At 44.7% G+C, this 22,159-nt stretch overlaps 1 protein-coding gene across 1 annotated transcript in view; it reads right to left on the reverse strand.

The window, feature by feature from the left end:
* LOC146197542 (uncharacterized) overlaps positions 1 to 22,159 on the reverse strand; it is a 44,161-nt gene that overhangs the window by 15,352 nt on the left and 6,650 nt on the right. Inside the window, exon 3 of the mRNA XM_084597195.1 lies at positions 11,599 to 11,676. Within this exon, the coding sequence (XP_084453321.1) occupies positions 11,599 to 11,676 (78 nt within the window). The remainder of the gene's footprint in view (positions 1 to 11,598; positions 11,677 to 22,159) is intronic.

Consider the following 22,159-nt stretch of genomic DNA (forward strand, 5'->3'; position numbering starts at 1 on the left):
GTGAAGCAGTAGCGGAACTTCCGAGTGGCCATCTCGACCGAGGGAAAGAATCTGTCGAGTCGGCTCAAGACCATTGTTGAACGGAGCTCGCATAAGCCAAGCATACAGTCGCTGCACAATTTGCATCGCACGTACGCCTTTCCAGAACGTGTCAATCTACAAAATCAGCAATAAGTTAGATAAAATAAATAACACCATGGTCTGGCTTATAAAATTTAGATTGAATTTTTAGGAATGTCTTGTTACATATGCATGTAGGAGGTCAAATGCTAAATTTTTCATCCGCTGGCTCACGCTTGAGATAGTCGGCGCTGTCAGCTCTCCTCGCGGGGCATTTGCGCTCGAACAACCCGAGGTTAGGGCTCTGTATAAGCGAGCTAACACACGAGGTTTCTTTATGTTTCTCTTGTTCGAGAGAATCTCCTCATTTTTGAGCGCCGCCGAGTGTTTCAGGACTAGGCGACAAAAAAAAAAAAAAAACAAAAAAAAAACCCGCTTGGACACACAACGTTTTACGTTAAATAGGAGCTGCCCCAGAGATGTCAGGCCCTGAAAGCCTGGATGCACTTAGCAGCTTTATACAATTAATTATAGCCGCTCAACTTATCAACCTGGTGTACTTATATGATATCTACAGGTATATCGACCAGTGTCGACATTCGTTCGATAATGACTTGAAATATCAACTCAGCGCCTCTTAAGCTTTAAGGAAATGATTAGTAATTACTCATTAACATCCAAACAAGCACAGCCATACGGCCACAAAATAAAGCTGTACAACGTTTCTAGAAACTTCTTATTTAAAGAAAATTCGTCCTGGTCCGAGTTTCGAATCCGGGACCCCCGCATTTCCGGGGCAGTCGCTCAACCAACTGAGCTAGCCAGGACGGCCAGCAGATCAGATGGTAGGACAAGAGCGAATTTATCAATAATTCGAAGTGGGAACGGTGTTGCTCGAATGCTTAGAGGAATCTCCCATGGTGAAGTTGGTTTGTAATAAGGGAGTAATTACTCATTGACATCCACACCCAAACGCAGTCATACGGCTACAAAGAAAAGCTGTATAGTATTCTCAGAAAAAAGAAAAATTCGGCCTGGACGATGGTCGAACACGCGTTTACATGTATGCTGTCAATCCAGGGTTTCGGCCACTTGAAGGCCGAGCCCTTCCTCCTTGGCTTTTGTCAACAGGCGGTGGTCCGTTGAGTGATAGCAGGCGCAGCTCACTTGACGTCGTGTGTGTTTTCAATGGGGCGCTGCGGAGAACCTGACGTCACCAAGCTTGCGAAGGGCGTGTCGTGACGAAACAGGAGAAGAGAGCGTATGGTTAGCCTCATCTGGCCGGCTGGCGCAACCATTTGATAAGCCATGACCGATTCCGGCCGCGGACGCTGCGTTATTCAGTAATGCGTCATGCCAATTCGTCAGACACGTGTCTACATGCCTATGTTTTAGCTCCTGCGATGTTCTTCTCAAGCGGAATAGACTCCGCAGTTGTTACTAAGCGCTCGCCTACTGAGTTCCCTCCCTCCCCCCATTTATCATTCGTCGGTTCAGCCTTGCGATGGCCCTTAACGTGAATGTTAGTGATCACTAGTTTGTGCTGCGACCTCGGAGATAGCCCGAGCGAGCGCATTTAAAGCATGGCCGCGGTTTGTTCCTTACACTTTCGCCTCCCTTTGAAGTGAACCGCAACGGTCGGAAACTCAAGTCGGCCGTTAAAGGACGGCGTCAGGGTAGAAATGGAGTTTCCCTTATCAGCAACGATTAGGTTCGCGAAGACCCCTTATTTAACGAAGTCGACATTGGCATAATGATCGCTTTGCCCTTTTACACATGTATAATGCTCCCCCTGTGGTGACTGTGACAATCGGCTCCTGAGCACTGCGCCTTTATTTCCCTCATAACCAATTATTAATAAGCACGGAAGGATTTCAGCCCCCAATTCTAGTAGCATTTAGGTGAACATGTTATGAAAAGTAGGTTTGCAGGATTTAATGTCCCACAGCTATTCAGGCTGTGATGGACGCCGCAGTGGAAAGTTCCTGAAATATCGACTATATACACCTGGAGTTCTTTAACTTGCACTGATAACGCACAATATACGGGCGCCTCGTTTTTCGCGTCCATCAAAAATTCGTAATGTACTGCGGGGCGGTACGTCATCAAACTTGAGATTCAATCTTTATTTTTCTTTCCAATGAAGCCAGGGAAATATAAAAATAAAAAAAGGAAACACTCGTGACGAAGCGCTTGATCACTGCTATTGTGCAGTTCTCAAGGGTGCGATGAATGGACAAGGTAGGCTGCAGTGTGACTGTGCATGGCTATACCGGAAAGCGATAGGGGACGTTTGTAGGCATTTTTGCCTCCTGCTTGTGTCGCTTGGCTGTGCAAATGCGCGATGCTTGCTGAATGTTGCGGAGGCGATAAACCACCCTGCACACGCTGAAGAAAAAACTAAACGACTTTTGGTTCAATGCCGTACACGAAGAAACGCTCGACCAGCGGCATGCATTTGTAACGCGAATTCAAAACTCAGAGTGGCCAGAAACTTACAACCGGCAAACTCATTGTTGTTTCCTCGTGGTCACCGTCACATTGCATACAGCTTTGTTCAACTGTCGCACGCGTCTGTGAACAACATAATAGCAATGCGCGAGCGCCTTGTCACGTTGCATTTTTTTTTAACGTTTCGCGGGCTTTCCTTGGAACGCAGTACAAAAATACAGCATAACACTACCGCGTAGCAGTTTAGAGATTCCTGACAGTGCTCTACCGCTTTGCGCATCACACTCGGTGTCTGCAATCAATGTTTAAAAAATGGGTAAGCAAACTTAACTTAGGTAGTTAAAGGTAAAATAACAAAGCCGGGATTACCCATAGGCTAGTGCCAATATCATGCATATGTTTCCATTAGCAACTGCTTGGCTTGGTTTATGAGGCTTAACGTCCCAAAGTGACTCAACTCAGGCTATGAGAGACGCCGTAGTGGTGGGCTCCTGAAATTTTGACCGCCTGGGGTTCTTTAACGTGCACTGACATCGCACAGCACACGGGTGCCTCGCTTTTCGCCTCCACCAAAAAACGGTCGCCATGGCAGGGGTCAGATCCCGCATCCTTGGGCATAGTAGTCGAGCGCCCTAACCACTGCACCACCACGGCGGGCCCAATTGCTGTTGATGTAAAAATTTTGGCTTAAGTTAATTGGGACCAAATATATAACATTTGCCATAGCCATGGGACGACTTCGTATATGGCCCTTGCGGTTCACTGTCTTTTGAATATCCGGTTAATGCGCGAGCGTGCTGGCCTTGGCGGCAGGTTACGTGCAGACGAGCCTCGTGATCCGGCTTTGTTACCAACACAGCAGAGGGAAACGCCTGCGACTCGTCTTTCGAGAAACGCGCGCGATTTTGAGAGTGGAGGACTTTTTTCCCCGAATCTCAGTGTCCCACACTATACTCCGGGGCTTGACCCTGATAACGGACAGTTCTTGGAGTCGGCCTCTTTCGGCCGAAACTGAGATAATTTCGGGGATGGCGTTATCCAGGCTCTTGTCTCGTTCACTAGCTCCCGTGCGCAGCTGAAATCGGACAAACTGAAAGCGCCGCGAGGCAAGACCGGGATGACGACGTCGTGTTTGCATCACTGTCTACCTCGTCTCTTCCTCATCGTCAACGCTACAGGGGCTATCTTGTCGTTAACGCATTGGGAACGCACCCGAGGGCTGCCTGCCTCTGGTATTCGCGCGATTCTCTTTCCTTCGGAAGGAGTGAGCGCAGAAGATGGCGGCAGTTGGCAATGATTGATTGCGTCGTCTGTCGACTCTGGGCTGTGTAGTGGGCAGCACTGAGGTTTGGCGGCTGCCGGATAAGATACGTCGGCCGACTCCGCGACGGGATCATCCATGGAGTACGACTCTCGTGGAGGAGGAGGACGAACAGGGCACATCGCGCGGGGCGTTTGGTTTCTGGCCGCGCCGTCAGCGGTCTTGTCGCTCGCTCTCGCGACAGACAAGCATGCGGAGGTGAATGTCCTCGTCGTATGCAACCACGGCCGGGGAATCCCCCAGGCGCTGACGTGGCAGTCCGCACCACTGATGACGTCACGCAGACTCAACGCGCACAGTACATCCGACTCTTCGTCTGCCGCTTTAAAGAGTGGAATACATGAAAAAAGGCCACCGGATCATGCTCTGAAACACTTTGTGGCTTTCTGTAGAGTCCTCGTAGCCTTTTCGCGTTTCTCTATAGATACGGGTTTTGCTTGTAGACGTTTTATACGCCGTAGTAGGTCATGTGTCTCTTAATGTCAACAGAACACACACCAGCATTATTCTTTTCACAACTACTTATACTTACCGCTGGTTGCGCTTGGGTGGATTTCAATGGTTGGTTTATGGGGTTTAACGTCCCAAAGAGACTCAGGCTATGAGAGACGCTTTAGTGGAGGACTTCGGAAATTTCGACCATCTGGGGTTCTTTAACATGTACTGATATCGCAATGCCTACGGACGCCACTCCGTTTCGCCTCCATCGAAACGCAGCAGCCGAGGCCGGGATTCGATCCCGCTTCCTTGGGCACAGTAGGGTGGATGTCAATGAGTAATACCTTCCTTATTAAGAATCTACTCCAGCTTGGGGGATTCCACTAAATATTAGACCAAAACCAATCTTACTTCGTGTTACTGATAAATTCGCTCTCGCCCTACCATTTGTTCTGCTGATAGTTAGCTCAGTTGTTAGAGAGACTGCCCCGGAAAGGCAGTGGTCCCGGGTTCAATCCTCCGACCAGGACGAATTTTTCCTTAACAGCGAGGTTTCTGAGAAAGCTGTAAACTTTTCCTTTGGGTGGATGGACGTAAATGAACAATTACTCTCTTATTAACTGCTTTAAACGGAACGATGGTTGGTTTGTGGGGTTTAACGTCCCAAAGAGACTCAGGCTATGAGAGACGCCGTAGTGAAGGACTCCGGAAATTTTGACTACCTGGGGTTCTTTAACGTGCACTGACATCGCACAGCACACGGGCGCCTTGCTTTTCGCCTCCATCGAAAAGCGGCCGCCGAGGCCGGGATTCAATCCCGCGTCCTTGGGAACAGTAGTCGAGCGCCGTAACCACTGCGCCACCCCGGCGGGGTGCTAAACGGAACTATAGGTATCTCCTTGGTATCATCTTTGAAATATTTAGGTATTATAACTTCCAGCGTTCTTACATGATTTTCTCACATTAGACCTGTTACTAAGAATGCTTACTGCACCCTTGAATTCTTTCGACGCAACTGTAGGTCAGGCACCTTCTTCCGTAAAACGGCTGGCCTACGTAACTCTTGTAAGGCCCAAACTGGAGTGTGCCTGAGCTTTGCGGGACTCGCATCCTCAAAACCTAATATTTACGATTGAATGAACCCGATACCGTGCACCTAGATTTATCTACTTTAAATACCCCCGCGATGCTAGCGTCACCAATCTCAAAGTTAATACCGGTCTGCCAAGCTTATTACAAACACATCGTAAAATATCTAGCTTCTGTTTGTTTTATACATTTTATCACGCGCCTTATTACCTAGCACTGTAGTCATCACGCCGATTCACCGGACATTCAGTCGCATCAGTCACACCTTGGCTGTTTATCCGCCACATCCCCGAACAACAAAGCATCTCAACTCTTTTTTCTTGAGTACAGCCATCGACTGGAACTGTCTTCCTGGTGGCATCATCCTTCATCCTAATCCAAGCCTCGCTAAAGCCGCCATTGAAAACTTTTTCTGTTAATCCTGTCAAGTCCACCCTTCATGCAGAACCCCTTGCTGTATTTCGGTTATTGAAAATAAATAAATAAATTCAGTCCCAGAGAAAAGCAGTTACGAAGAGGAACGGGCATATATGAACGGCTCCTGTTACTTATAAGCGAAATTCTGTTCGCAAGTGATTTTTATTTTTTAGGTACAATTATACCGCACAGACCAAATATGGTTTGATGTTTAGCTCCTTTAATTCACATATATGGTTTTTAGGTTCTGTATGCGCAATGTCATTTTTATGTTTTATGTATCTTCTCCATAGACCCTATCATATGATGATATCTTTCTGAAGCTCGCCTCGCACGAGTCGCTTTCCCGTGTCATGCTCCGCGACCAGAAATGCCTCAGCAACAGGGCAAGGTTCCTTCATGAGGCCTGGAGCAGCCTGACCGGTGTCTCTTTTCCTGTCGAATCAGCTGGCTGCGATACGTACGCGTCGGTCGCTGACAGCGCGCTGAACCGTGGCTATCGAACCCAGCAGCACCGCTTCCCTGCAGACTTAGCGCAGATAGGCGAGAAGGCATCGCACGATGTGACCACTCACGTGTGTGCCAGGACGATTCACTTTCACCTCTAGCTCTCCTTCGGCAGTGCCGTTTTCAGAGAGATAGGCTGTGCTATGCAGTGTCTGTGAATTCATCACGTTCCGTTGCTCGCTGTTTTGTAACTTGTAATGCACATTCAGTAACCCGTTACCCTTGATATAGCGTACCTACATCATTTGATTATTACCGCATGCCACTGCATAAGATATCAGTGGATACCAGCAAACTGTGGCATTATAGCCAATGGAAAAAGAGAAAAAAGCTCGTAAAGGTCACCAACATCAGAAATATATTCGGACCTTCTTCGCAAAATCTTATGCATCCCAACTGGCTAAAAGATTTGCTTTCGAAGAAAAGTATCGGCTCTGGAGCTTGTCAACACATCACTACCAATTCCTTCACTCAGTAGGCCCACATCTAAGGTCAAGATTCTCTCACAGATTTCCTCGCTATCTGGAGACTCTGTACTACCGACTTCGCTTGAACTGCGCCTTTACAAACGACTTGCGATATGGTTGGGTCAGACAAGCAGTCCGCACTGCGAGAACTGTGGCGCAATATAAATTGTACATCATATCTTGCTTGAGCGCCCTGCGTATGCTGGCGAGCGTGCTTACTATGAACATTTCATGGAGAAGTTCTCCCTAGTGTCTCTAACACTGGACAGTATTTTAGATCTCTTGATCTGCCCTAGGCAGCAGAGACAAGCAATGAATTTTCTGTTTGAATATTTAAAAGATTTTGGGCTTCTTGACACGCTATAGTTTCGCGCATTTTTCAAGCTATGAACTTTGTGCGCTTGCCGGTCACTGTCACGCATTTTTCACGTTTGAAGTTTGTAAGCTCATTTGTAGGATCATGCATCTCATCACTTCATTGCTTAACATTACTCGATGATGAACTTTATTAGTACGCATTTAATGGTCGCATTCTATCTCCCCTTACTTTTATTTATTTTGTTTTCAACACCTCTTTGATTCCGCCTTTCTCTCCACAATTCCCTTTCCTACGCAGACTAGCATGTCAGCGAATCCTAAATGCCGACTAAATTCTCCACTTTTCATTAAATAGTTCGCTCTCTCTCTCACACATTACTGCTTGCCTATTGTCAACGATCATTGATCGCCTCTCATCACGTCAAATCGGCGACAGAATAAGGTTTGTCGGTTTTGTCTCCTCAATAAAACTAGTAAACTTGTCCTGGGCTTCCAACAACTTGCTCTGTAGAACAAACAAATAAACAAAAAAGGAAAATAACAGACGGTCAATGAGATTTCATGCGGCACAGAGGCGTGAGCGGTTCTTTATTAACCCCCATCATTCATCGTGCAGAAGTACGGAGACAGGAGTAGACCGCTCTACACACGTCTGCCGGCTTTCACGTGCGAAGGAGAGATGGGCGCCAGTTGCCCCTCCGACCGACCATGACACATGCCAGCTATCACCTGCCAGAAGCATGCTCACGATTTTTCGAGACTCCAACACATTACGTCCAAGACCACCCGACATATAAGAGACACGCTTCGACAATGCTGTACGAACGTGACTGCGTAAACTAGGAGTAGCACGTGTCTGAATTAGGGTTCAAGGAACCCAGAGGGTTCGATTGCCATGTCAACCTCTCATCAAAAAGGAGGAGAAGCCCCGGATTAACCGCACCTGCTAAACATGACCATGTCACGTGGTCACGTGACGTCACACAACCTGTCGACCAATCCGGGCCCTGTCATGTCAACTGTCACCTGTGTGATGAATGCTGGGGAGTTTTCGAGGTTGCGATCCTAGTGCCGCACTGTCCACGCGTTTCCCGCGTTTCATCCTTCGCGCGATTCACGTTCATGCATCACAAACTAACCCCTCATCATCGCACGCTGTTTGAACAGCGAACAGCCACAGGATAAATAAATAAATAAATAAATAAATAAATAAATAAATAAATAAATAAATAAATAAATAAATAAATAAATAAATAAATAAATAAATAAATAAATAAATAAATAAATAGCTCATTGTAATCACATGAAAACAATAAGTCAAGACAGAATGAAATGGGCTAAGAGTGACATACGTATAACAACAGACGTGGACCCCAAGATTGCACACATGGCTCCCCGACCGATTGGCAACAAGTGTTTCGACTATGAGCCTTGCTTATCAGTGTTATCACGCATGTCCGGTGGACCCATGGCGACGATGAAGTGTGAAAGGCTAGACCTCCCCGCGTAGCTGCCACCGATAAGCTTCACTTTTGGTTCAACAAAAGGAAGTCCGCCATTCAGAACGGAGATAACAATCGCGTACACCGTGAAGACACAGATGCGCCGGTTGTGAGTAAAGGCTCCCAAGGGTGACTCATACGCTGAGGCCACATACACCTCGCGGCAGCGATGTGACGTCACTGGTCAGAAAGCTGGGTGTCACAGCACCCCTTCCTCGCAATTATCGTTCGAGGACGCGATAAGGCTGATACAAAGACGGGAAACTGGTGTTCTCTAGAGGGTTTATAAAGAGCGCCGAACATGCCTGAACCTAGAGTTGCGACCGCTTGCATCAACGTCAAGTGGCCTGCACCATGCAGGGAAGTCAGGCCACCTCTTTTCACAATGAACGTGCGGAGCGAGATGCTCTTGCTCGCTGTGAGAAAACCGACTGCCACAGTGCGAAATCTATACTCTAAGCGCGCTCAGCAATCAGCGCCACCGCGCACTAAGATGCATACATTTTGACTAGAAGACATTAAATGGACACAAGTATAACACTGGCGGTCGATGGCTGAGCGGATAAATCAGTCATGTTCTGACAGCATGTCATGGTGAGATAGCGCAAGCACCAACTACTGAAGAGTATTATAGTACGTATAGGTGTTATCTTACAAAACCAGAAAGAGTTCAAACTGACCTCATGTACACAGCTCTTCGAGTGACCGTGTCTAGCAGAACGTTCTCCTGGTCTAGCTGAGTGATTTTAAAGAGGTTTAAGACTGCGCTAGAAGGGCGTGTGCGATAGGGATAGAAATATATACAACATCTCTGGCAGCCCGAGAGATTGTCAAATCGTCTGACAGAATAATCTTTCTAAATATCCTGCGACGATAAACACCTCTTCTACCTACTACATAACCACAAAGCCTGCATATGGGTTTACACTGCCGCTAAACAAAATTATTTGACGTCAAATTGCACGAAACCAGAACATCGCAAAGATCGCCAAAAGGCAGTGCCTCGTTGTCATTGTTCAAATTACCAGACCGGAGCATGTTGGCCGCCTGCAATCTGCTTGGTCTTGCGCATGAAGCTTCTTTTTTTTTTTTTTTTTTTTTTTTTCATTGAGGCGCACGTACATATATAGTCACGCTTCGCTACTACAGTTTTTGGTTTACAAATGCATCCCGTTTCAGATACTTAAATGATGAGTTTCTTTTTTTCTTACAGAATAATTGCACTATATAGCCAGACTTCTTAATAATAAATGCGACATACAGGGGAAGAAACGAGCACTGCAGGAGGTCATTCGCTAACTTAATCATTGTGATAAGAAAGTAATCACTCATTGACATCCACCCAAGCGCAGCCATAGGGCGACAAAGGAAAGCTATACAGCTTTCTCAGAAACTTTATAGTTAAAGAAAAATACGCCCTGGTCCGGAAGCCGTACCCGGGACCACAGCTTTTTCAGGGCAGTCGCTCTACCAACTGAGCTAACCAGGATGGGCAGCAGATCAGATGGTATAGGCGAGAGCGAACTGATCAATAGCTCAACGGTGTTTGCCAATGAGTAATTACTCCCTTATTACAAATATACTCCACCTTGGGGGATTCCTCTAAATATTCGACCAAACCCAATCATTACGCAACATTTATACTCTCAGTGCACACGGATTTGCGCTCGACTGCGACAGAATACAGTTGGTAATCTTTATGTGTGCAAATTTTTAGGACATGTCCCAACATCGTGTTTTCTCATATTTTTACATTTTCACCAAGATAAAGAAATTTAGACAGTGCTGCAGAGTATACAAAGTAAGCGTACAATTGAACCTAAAATTCAGTTGGACTAAACGCCTGATAATTCGAATGACGACCATGTATCTATTAAGCAGACAATTGAAGGAGAAATGAGGGGCTCGTTATTATAGAATTTAAAACAGCCAACAGTCTACGAGTCTGAGGTTAACGTTGGTTTTTTTTTTTTTTTTTTTTTTTTTTGCATGTTTAGTTGTTGGTATCGATAAGAATTAGTCTTAGGGTGATTTTAGGGATAAATAATATTAAACGCAAAGCAGAAGGAAAAATAGTGCGTATTTGCGTCTTTTATTCAAGTATTATCTGGTTCTGTTCCGATGCAGTTCACAATCAGAATAATGCAGATCATAGATTACCTTACGGCATAGCGTTATACAGAGCGGTACTGTGGGCACGTTCAGCCGAGACGCGATTTCACCGCAGATGTAGCGTTTATTTTCGTTTGTGGAGAGTCAGATTGAAAAAAAGTGCACATGCAGAGGAATAGGCTTATCGTATAAGATAAAGGGAAAAATCAATTTTCCATATTTGTCGCGTTGAAAAACCTGGTAAACCAGGGCAAGTAACGTCAAATTTTAATAAGACATTAGAGCATTCATCAAGGAAAAGATCCGGAGTGGTTAAGCAATTCGCCGATTGGTCAAGACCCGGCGTGGTTATATACTCGCGCAATTATCTGACTTGCCGAGACAGAGGTGATGTTATATGGCCACCTGACGTCACCAGGTTATAAACCCTGAATCAAAATAAATTACTAATAGGGTGTTTTATGACGACTAGCGGCATTCGAAGACTCCACGTCGGCGCGCACATGTCAGTTTCGCTCGCCGCATACCACTAGACCACTGCATCATGGCTGCTGTTTTTATTAATTATTCATTGTTTGCCTTAGCATACACCTCTCCGCGTTTTTTTTTTTTTTTTTTGAACTTCCAGTCTTTAGTGATGCCATTTGGATGTATTGCAGCAACTTTCATTGATGCTAAAGTGAGTTCAAAATTAACAGCACACGGGAACTTACTGGGATATTTAAAACGAGCAATACTAATTATAACACGTCGCATTTTTTTCGTGACAAACCTGGCACGGCGTACTACCCGCTCTTTTCACACACGAGAGAAACAAAGAAACAGACAAAAAAAAACGGGTGGGCGGGTGTACCTATGCACCCCAGAGAGCCCTTTGCGAAGAGACGCCACTTAGCGCATACATGTAGCTGTGTACCTGCGGATTAACTCGTGAGGCGACGAAATCTGCGAACTCCTCGTTTTGCGAGCTGGGAGGCTGAAGCTCGTTGTTGGCCTGCAAGGAAAGCACGTTTGAACAGAAAGTAAAACAAAAATGAATAAGGAGAAGCCTCGTTTCAGCGAAATCTATCTGCGCCGATATTCCGTCTGAAAACAAGTAAACATATGAAAATCATATCTTCTATGGTTTGTACGTAGTACTCAGTGCTAAAGACCTGTGGCATGTTGGAAATGAAATGTTGAAAATGAAGGTTGGTATAGCGCGAAAACACGACGTAGGTAGCCATACTTTGACGTTCCCTTATGATATTTATGTAATGTCTGAGCGTGCACACGCAGCGACGCGTCAAGAACAGTCATGAAATGACGTCAGTCGTCCTCGTTCATATACCGATACAGAACGCATCCTATAGGAGGTGAAAAGTAAGCGAGAAATATTGCTGAGAATAAGGCTCCTCTTCCTGCAGATGCGTGACTCGAAGTTGGCATCTTTCCCGATTCACAGCGTAGCGGTTGTAACTCCATGGGCCTCCAGCAGCTCTAAATTTAGCAAAGGAACCACGGCTGAATAACGATGGATAAAGAAACTTTTTCCTTCCCGCTATATGATTGAGTTTCATTGTTGCAACTGTGAGTTCCGTCAAGACCCCGTGCCTGTACCAGCGAAACAACCTGCCAGAATGATTATTGTCATGCGCGTGGCCACAATTAAGGAAGTAGAACTATTGCTTAAGAAACGGGTGTAAGTAAAAACTTCCCCGAAAGGAAAAGAAAAAAAAAAAAAACGCCCCCGGAATAAGCAGGCTCATGAGGAAGCGGTCCCTAGGAAAAAACTCCCCCAAGCCAAAATTTGTCATAAGAATGGATCGTTTATGAAATCACTTTGCTAAAACATTGTCTAATTTCAGTTTCCTGTCTTTTTAAGCACTTAATAAGATAGGTCTCATCTTCTGAGTAATATTGCTACTTAAGAGACGTACAATCGGCTGGTTGAACTAATAGTTTTCGAGAACCGCCCACGGCAGGAGGGGTCGAAGACCCTCGCAGATGTTCTGGTGACGGGCGTCAACCCTTTCACTGGCGACATGCAGTGAAAAATTCTTGCCACATGGTTATGGAGATGCTGTTCTAGAGACAACATGCTCAGCTAGAGACAAATGCAGCCAATCATTGTTCTCTCAATAAAATCTGATCTGCTCCTTATAAGGGCAAGTTGACGTTTCTCCGACAGCAAAATATTTTTTGAATTTTAAGAAATTGAATTACTTTCGCCACCAATTACTGCCCCAATGTAATTTATTACAGTACTAAATTGCTAAACCAGAAGTTAATTCGTTACGTTAACTCAATATTACAGGGAAAAATAGTTGTATTACTGTATTTGAAATACACGATCCCATTACTGCGATGCCAGGTCAACTTCAGTTTGGTCACAGCGTGACTGCGCATCATACATTGTCATTTAGAATATCCTCCGCAACATAGACATGGGATCTAAAAGTCCCTTCTGACTAAAGCCCACCTGGGCAATATCGGCTTTGGGCAAAATGAGAATATGCTATTGTACTGCGTCACGACATACTACGGCGCTGGTGCCGTTTGCCCTCACAGTTATTCCTGTGGAAAAATGCATCACATGTTTTTTTTTCTTCCGCATCACAAGGGCTACGCTCGTCAGTCACTATCCCTAATTAACGGTGAGGGATTTCCAATCAAACCTTTTTTTCATTTTACAAGCCTCGTGTCACACGTGCATCCCTCATAGCCTGAGCCGGTTCGTCACGTTGAAAACACCGTGTCGAGATCGATCTGGCCACGATAAGTCTCGCGCGGTTTTTAGGCTAAAACGTCAGTGTATATGACGAAAAACTCCAACCCTGTCAATGGCAACCTACACTATATTGTCGGACGGCCACCCGCCAACGACAAGCCACCTTATGCTAGCGATTTGTAAAGCGCGTGATTTAACTTGAACACAGTTTTGAATTCGGGCAGTGGTGGCTTGAACCGGTTTCATCTCTCACTGCGCGGCGTGTTCTCAGCAGATTCAGATGGATGGATATATTCCTCATTGCATCCCAAACTGCGTAGTATATGCTTATAGTAAGTACTTAAGGGCGAAACAGTTGGCGTGCCGCGCATTTTGCGTTGGCGCCGCTGGTCGCTGGTTTCGCTACCACCGCTGGACCATCCTCGCTCATTGAGGCCGGTCGTTCAATTCAGCGCCCCGTCGTCGTGTGCGGGTCAGGCCGCGTGATCCCCTAAACTCGCCGAGACGGAGGAGCTGCACAGTACACAGCTCCAAGGACGGCTCCCGGGCACGTCTGCGGATAAGAAGGGAGGCAGTGGGGCACTCCCTTTCTGCCACGCAACGACGGAGTTCGGGCGAGCGCTCGTGGCAGTGACCCGCTTTTCCCCCCCTGCCTTCGCTCATGTGAGTGTGTCAGATCTGATGGGCTTGCACCGGCGCCGACTTCGCACCGGGGCCTAGTCATCACTCTTGTGTCCCAGAAACTCGTGGTCGTGGCACAATATAACCAGCATTCAAGACGTGCTGAAAGAAACGACACTGGGCGATATTATGCAATGGGCGAGTCATGTGGCAAAAGACTGGCCTCTACGATCTCCACCTATAGCGGTGACCTCGTTGCGGACGCGCTGTTTGACGACTTCCATCCGATATCTGACCCCGGACCCCGGATACCTGGCCCTGTCTAAGAGAGTGATTGGCTGCTTCTTGAAGAACTAATAGTTACGGTTGAGCATAGGTAATCCTCCAAAACGACTAACTCGCACCTGTGCCCCACCTGGAATGTTCTGCCTCATAGCATGGTATAGTGCGGAGTGCAATTTCCGCGGCCCACTTTGGCGTCGAGAGAAGACAAAACAAGTGGCTGTCATGAAGGCTCCCTCCGTAGATTTTGCGCTGTTGGCATGTCTCAAGCACCTTTGAATGGCGGTGCATTTTCACTGTCGCTGAATGTAATTTCTTTCTTTCAAGATACTGATAACTATAGCGTGCTCCTGGAAACCATTTAATCAGGCCCGATGCAGAGCCGGCCAAAACCAGAAATCCCTGCCAAACCACGTTCTAGTGTATTGCGTTTGTCGTTTTCGTAAACATGCCCGTGAACGTGCCCTAGCTTCTTTCCTTTCGCGCACGCAAAATTCGGCCAATAGTCTTTTTTTTTCTTTTTTTTTTAAATACGACAGCATTAAGAGCCTCCTCGGATAAAAAACACAGCGTCCGGCGCCAGTCATGAAATTTTCTGATTGGTCGTGAGGTCATAAGACCACGTGACATGACCAAGGACGGTAATGGGGTCGACGTCAGTCGGCAGCTGTGCTTGGTTATGTGCGGACATGTCTATAGGATATTCCGCGTGCCTGTTAGAATTGAGCCATTTTCAATGCCATCTACAGCCCTGGCAGATCCCCGCAAGGCCGTGTAGACTTCATATTAATTCTACCGCATTTTTAACACGTCGCGTAATTGTGTCTCCACTCATTGTTTTTTTTTTTTTTTTTTTTTTTTTTTTTTTTTTTTTTTTTTTGCTGTTACGCAAGATAATCCGCGACGAATGGTGTGTAGTCAAAATACTACTGGAATGGACCAAGATAGCTTGTTGCGTGCGTGAGATGAAATATTCTTTGATACTTTTGTACTGATCAAAAAACTTTGGGTGACGCTATAGATAAGGTTCATATGCCGAATGGATTGAGCGCGCCGCAGCACAGATCACAAGACGCAGCCTTCCCAGCAATTTAAGAAACGTCGTCGTTAGTCATTACACACCTGAGAAATCTCCGATGGCACTGTACTCGTCCTTAACGAGGCGCGCTGAAACGCAAGAAACGCGTAGAACTTGCGTTGCTTTTCCTCTTGTCGATAACACTCTTTGTGGCCAACGCTATTAAAGTGAGGTTCCCTTTGCGACGCTGACAAAACAGCATATCTTTGTGCCATTATGAAACGGCAGCCCTCCAGTCGAAGCTGTCGACTCCGGGAAGGGCTTAGTATTTCCCAGTGAAACTTCAGAGGGAGTTTCACGGCCAGCAACAATGCTATCAAGCGTCTCTCACAGCCTGAGTTGCTTTGGGACGGTAAACCCCACAAAACATCACCAATAATCCTATCAAGAGAAGCGGATTTGCAGCATGCGAAGGCGCTTGGTATCGACACATATATTTTTGTCTGTGGTTCGCCATTTGCCTTCGACGTGCTGTACAGCTATGTCTTATTAGAAAGGCAGGTAAGGAGCATACACCTTTTCCAAGACGATCACTGAGTGTGTGATTGCCTCGCCCCACCTCCGCCACGGGTCGACTTGGTACTGCACTACTTCCGGGACCGGCCCAGTGACTCCCCCAAAGGGGGGAGAACAATCACAATTAAAAAAAACAGAAAAACTTCTGTTTTTTTTCTAGACTCTTTTTTTTTTTTTTTTTTTTGGTAGTTCGTCTTGTGGATCTTTGGCAGGACCCTTAGTTCTTCTGAGCCTGCAGATATCTTTCCGTTCCCTCTCTTCCGTACATGGTGTAGCCATTTTTCGCGCTCTTTTATTTCAGACCGGAGTGTTTTCTTTTTTTAATTCATCCGTGTGGCTGTGAGCGCTGCCCGCCGTCGTCTAACCTGCTTACCTCGAGGTGCCATGATCGAATCTGGGCGGCGGCATTTTGTAACTGAAAGCGAAATTTCTAACGATATATGCGAAGCAACTACAGCACGTCAAAAAAAAGAGAGAGAGAGAAAAAAAGAGGGGGACGAGTTTAGAAATTCATCCGAAGCTTCATTCATCCGCCTCATTCTCTCTGCTTCTTTCGCTCCATTGTTTTTTCCTTCACGATCTGTTCAGTTCTGTCATCCGCTAAAAGTGCAAATGTTCCTGTCTCTTCTCCTCACAAATAAGATTTCTTTTTTTTTTCTTTTTTTTTTTTAACGGACGTGTGCTCCGGTGTAGTCACAACAGCGGCAAATTTGCATGGCCGATAGAAAAAAAGTACCCAAGATTGGTTTGATCTTTTAAAAAATGGAACATCCTTCTGCTACTAAGAATTTTTTTGAAGTGATCCATTTTTTAAAAGATCAAACCAATCTTGGGTACTTTTTTTCTATTGACGTAGAGGATTTGTTCTATTCGGTGCCGCATTTAGAATTGCATGGCCGACCAGCGTCTTACGGAGTGAAAAGAGGAACTGGAAAATGAATAAATGTACGGAACAATGGCCGCATGCAGGTACGAGGGAACCCACCATGGAATGCATATCGAGCTGGCAGTTTCCGTCCGTGCCACGGCATTGTATTTCCGACGCCAGCGAGTGGCGCGCGTTTTTTCCCGCGCGGATGTACCGAGCGGAGGCGAGCTGCCTCGCTCGCGCTATGCGGTAACGTGTAGGAGCAAACACACGCACAAAAAAAAAAAAAAAAAAAAAAAAAACCAGATGGCTCCCAGCGCGTTCCATCCTATGTCACTAACGTCTTCCGGTCCGCTTTCCAAGGCTCTGTGGGAACAGGCTCGATATCCGGTCCGCATGCATACAGGCCGAACACGCGCAACACGTGAGATGCTCTGCGTCACCCTGCCCAGATGCGGGTAAAATTCGAAGCCACGTGGGCGAGGACTGGAAGGAGAAGCTGATGCCGATTTGGTCTCTCGTGTGGCCAGATTGCTGGCTCATAGCTCCCGTCAGTTTTGCGCCGGACTGCGAAAACAGTCGGACCGGATGCAATACCAGATGATATACGTATGCGCGTTAACGAACTATACTAGGATTTGTGATCGCATTTTTCGCGCCATATTTTGGAGCCGTTTCGCACATTTGCGAATACCTACAGGAGCGCTATCTCGATATGTTATTTGCAGAGTTGTACGTAACTGATTTACTTTTAATCGATTACTTTTAATTAATTAATTACGTTTCGCGCAATTTTGTCATTCAATTGATTACATTTTCACACAGTAACGTTTAGGCTAATTAAATTACGCTTCTTCCGTTATTGATGACTGGTAGTCAATTATTCTTCGAAAAAAAAAAAAAAAAAAGGCAACACGGAAGAGATTTCTATGAGAATGTACGTTAAATTTTTCGTCCGCACGGCGATCGCATTGCTGCCTGAGCATGCAGGCTGTCGATGGACGACGTCAGGACGTCCACCAGCTTTTGGCCGAAGGATCGAACCTGTCTTACTATGTGAACGATACCACACCAAAATCGGCGTCTGATGTTCCAACATTATGAAAATATCTAGAGGCATTCTTTTTTTAGGTTTTTCAATGGCCTTCTCACACCCCCAAAGAAGTGCGGTGCTTCGTAGAGGACATAAAAATTGGCATCAAAGTATTGCGTAACTACGAGTGGAGGCGTAAGGTGCTCGTAGTCTCTTTATTTCTTGACTGATACTGCGATATTTTACAATACTTTAACATGGCGCGGCGCACAATATAAAAGCACATAAATGTTGGAAACAACAAAATGGCGATATTAAATGTAAAAAAAAAGCACAATTGTGAAAGTACGAGCGCAACATGGGAATGCATACCGGCACAAAATGTATGTTTGCAATAATATTTAAAACATATCATTGTCTTTTGCTACACCGAGAGGAAAATGATATAATATTGAATGCGTCAATAGTTTTCAGACTTTTCATTAAATAAAAAAGAAAAAAAATTAAAGAGCACTGCATGATCTGCATTGGAGTAATGCGAAAGCACGGATGCTGCTGTTGGTTGCTTCTAGTTCCCTTCACTTCACTTCTTGATTACCCATTTTTTGTCTTTGGCACTTTCAAATTGCACGCCAATCCCTTCCTAGGCCCTTTTTCGGCTCTACTTCCGGTTGCGTGACGTCACATCCTTGAGGTCACATTTATTCACTTCTTGCTTACTCATTTTAGTCTTCTGTACTTTCAAATTGCGCGCCAATCCTTTCCTCTGCCCTTTTTTGGCCCGACTTCAGGTTGTGTGACTTCAGGTTATGTGACGTCACATCTTTGACGTCATCTTAATTGACTGACTTAATTAACTATTTTAGTAGTTGATACATTCAAATGGGGCGCCAAGCCATTGGCTTTTCCATTTTTGCCTTTGCTTTTACATTTACTGCCTCTAATTAATTACCTAATTAACTTATTGGACTAATTTTTTTCGGAGACAACATTATGTCACCACTAATTAACCGCTACCACTTCTCAATTACTGCAGACACGATTTTGCTAACGTGTCCTGCGGACGCGATCTGCGGAGAGAAATCTGTGAACATAGCGAAGTAATGCTTTCGCATTAATAAATATACGACAGACGTGTTGTCCGTGAGGGATTGAAAGCAAACCGCCTTGAGTGATAAAAGAAAAGTGATAAATTGCAGCTATATGAGTACATAAACCGCATTTCTTTTCTTTTTAATTCTGTATTAGCAATGCCAGATTTAGTCATTTTTAATGAAATGATCCCACATTATGACAACATATTCTAACATGGAGCGATTAATGGTGTTATATGAACGGGAACGTACTCTGGAGACCTGAGCTCTAGAGCACGTTGGAGTAAAAAGGGTTCACGCAGGGCGTTAGCTACGACGTAGTCACCGTGCTATGCCCAGAAGATGTTATCGCAGATTCGAAGGCCAATGTACTAGAAGGTATAAAGTTCAGAATTTTTTTTTATTACAATAGTTAACTAGAAAAGACATTTTTTTCGGAGTTATACGCATGAACACTGTTTCATCATATTAACACACGTTTGCCACTGGTTACATCATTTTATTACCTCGAAGAAATCTTTATTTTTACCGCAATTGATCCTGAGTAGCATTGATCTTTTTATGCAACACACCCTCGTCAGCGTACAATGTAGTAGAAAGAAAGATTTTGGTGACAATATCTTTAATAAAAATCAAGAAAAACATGCGGCCTAAGAACAGACCCTTGGGGACGCCGGAATGAGGAAACACATTAAGGAGAATTATTTGCTACCACAAACTGACGAAGTTTCTTTAAGTGAGTTGCAATCCATGCTAGTCGCTAATTGCCATCTTTTAGTTCGTTACCTAGTTTGTAAAGAAGCTAGTTATGCGAAACTTTATCAAATGCTTATAAAGTCCACAAATATAGCATCTATTTGCTTTCCTTCATTGACTGCCTGCGTAAAATTTTATAAATTGTACTAGTTGAACAGCGGTGGAAAATCCTCGGCTAAAGCCGTGCTGCGCATGAGTTAGGGACCCGTTTTGTTCAAGAAAATCTGCTACATGTTTATGAAGCTCTAAAACTTTGCACTCTGCAGAGGTTAATGAAATCAGACGCTAATTCAGATTAGGTATTCTGTCTCCAGATTTATGAATTGATTTAATTCCGGCCGGTCTCTTGTCATCCGGTAATATGAGCATCTAATTCAAGACATGTTAAACAAGATGCATAAATACTTGGAACACCGCTCTGCACAACGCTTTATAAAAGCATTCGGAATGTCATCTGGTCTGGGGGATTTTTTTACGTTAAGCTTCAACAATACATTGAGAGCACCTGCCCCGGAAATAACAATTTCTGAAATTAAGGGATGTGAAATAGGAAAGAAGAGAGCCGTCATCCTGCGTAAATACCGATTTGAAAGCCATGGACACCAAACGGTCATGACGCTCACGCATGGTACGTATTTGGTTTAAATGTATCACGTGATTGTGAGGCTGGAGTTATGTGCCTCCAGAATTTCTCACGGGAAGATAGTTGAGCTGAAAAACATCTTTCCTTCTCATGGAAGATAATGCCGCGAAACCTTCAAAACAGTATTTGTTGTTTTTAACAGCCGCCGGCATACAGGCTTATCACTCTGATACTGGACCGCGTATCAGTTCCGTAATCTTTGTTTGTTAATGCTCGATGTCGCGAGTCACACCTTTATCAGTTTTGTTGTAGCGCAAGATGCACCGAGATCTGTCTCGAAGGTTCCGGCCACTTGGGTGTCTTTCCACAATGTTCCAGCCCGTGCTGGTAGCTGTTTGCGACGTTATCTAGATTGTTCTGTGCAGCCTTTAAATTGAGCGTTGCCGAGTGTGACGAGCATTCTTTGTCCGACGACCGACGAGCGCGTTTGTTGCTATCGCCGCCGCCGAGTTGCTTAGTTCTTTAGCGGGCGCAAGTCAGCCCAAATAGTTTCTTCAGTGCAATCATCGACCCTTCATTTGTGTCGTCGACCTCGTCACCACTACGTGACAATATACTGCATTAGAGTTTCTTATTTTTCATCAATGATTGTTTGGGAACAGCTTCCTACTCATTTTTATTGCTGATAATTTTTTTTTTAGTTTTCGTTGTGGGTGCAATCTCTCTCGTTTGTTCCTTGAGTTACATTTTGAAAACTTTATTGTTATTTCCAGAGCAAAGCGTTTGTTGCACTGAAAGCCGAAAGCTTTTTTTTTTTTATAAAGAAAAGAAGAGGCATAAGTCATTCACGTTGCCACTAAAATTGCTAAATGTGTCACTACATATGTCAAGTGTATCAAACTGTTTTTTTTTTTATCATGTGCGCGAAAAAAGAAATTAGGAAAGAAACTGACATATCTCGGCGATCAAATTATGTCAGTAAAACAGCTTTGTGATCAGAAATACCAGTTGTTACATAACATTCAACATTTTATTTTAGAGCACCATTTACAGAGGAAGATACCTATGAATAAATGAACCCGAACTATTGTGAACGCTAATAAAATCCTTAACTATCTGAATGCCCAAGACAATGAAATTGTCAAGCACAATTTGTTCAGTGGCGTAAGTAGAGAACGAATGCCCAGTCCACTCTGTTTTTGATAAATTAAAATTTCCCTCACCATTCCTTTTCCAATCTTTCTCTCCCGAATTCCCCTTCCTACACAGAGTAGCATGCCAGCGAAATCTAAAAGCTGGCAAAATTGTCTGTTTTTTCATTAAAGAGTCTCTTTCTCTCTCTCTCAAAATCACCAGTCAAGATTAGCCTATCATTAAGTTTTATATGGCGCTCTATACATTTTTCGATTCAGTAGCCGTTCCACGGATGAGATATAGGTGGCGTGTGTACGGCTTCTAAAATGTACAAAAATTCTTTTTGTAAAATTACATTGAGAGAGCATTCAGTGTAGAGGCTGATGTCTATCACTAGGCAATGTTGCGAAATCAGCGATGACAAATTTAGAAAACAACTGCTGAAAATTATCAGTTAAAAAAAATTCAAGCAAGCTAGACTAGCTTTTTTGCAGTTAGATTGAGTTAGTGTTATGACAATAAAATTTGGATAAATGTAATGCAATAGTAATAGATTACGGTTCTGTAATCTTCAATTGCTTTCCAGAGCAGTCATTGATTACAGCAATTAGTTGAATTTTAGGAGTTATCGTAAGTGTAATCGGTAACTTTTTTCTTTAATATGTACGAGACTGGTCCTCTGACTGCAACCTCGTTGTGTGCAACGTTTATCTCGCTGTATCATAAAAGGAATAAACAGTTTTCTTGCCTTGTTATCACTGTCAACGGTATGGGAGGTGTGGGAAACGTGCTTACGGCGTGC

This window comes from Amblyomma maculatum, chromosome 3 (genome assembly GCF_055883805.1).
Source record: "Amblyomma maculatum isolate TAMU_Amacu chromosome 3, ASM5588380v1, whole genome shotgun sequence".
Lineage (NCBI taxonomy): Eukaryota > Metazoa > Arthropoda > Arachnida > Ixodida > Ixodidae > Amblyomma > Amblyomma maculatum.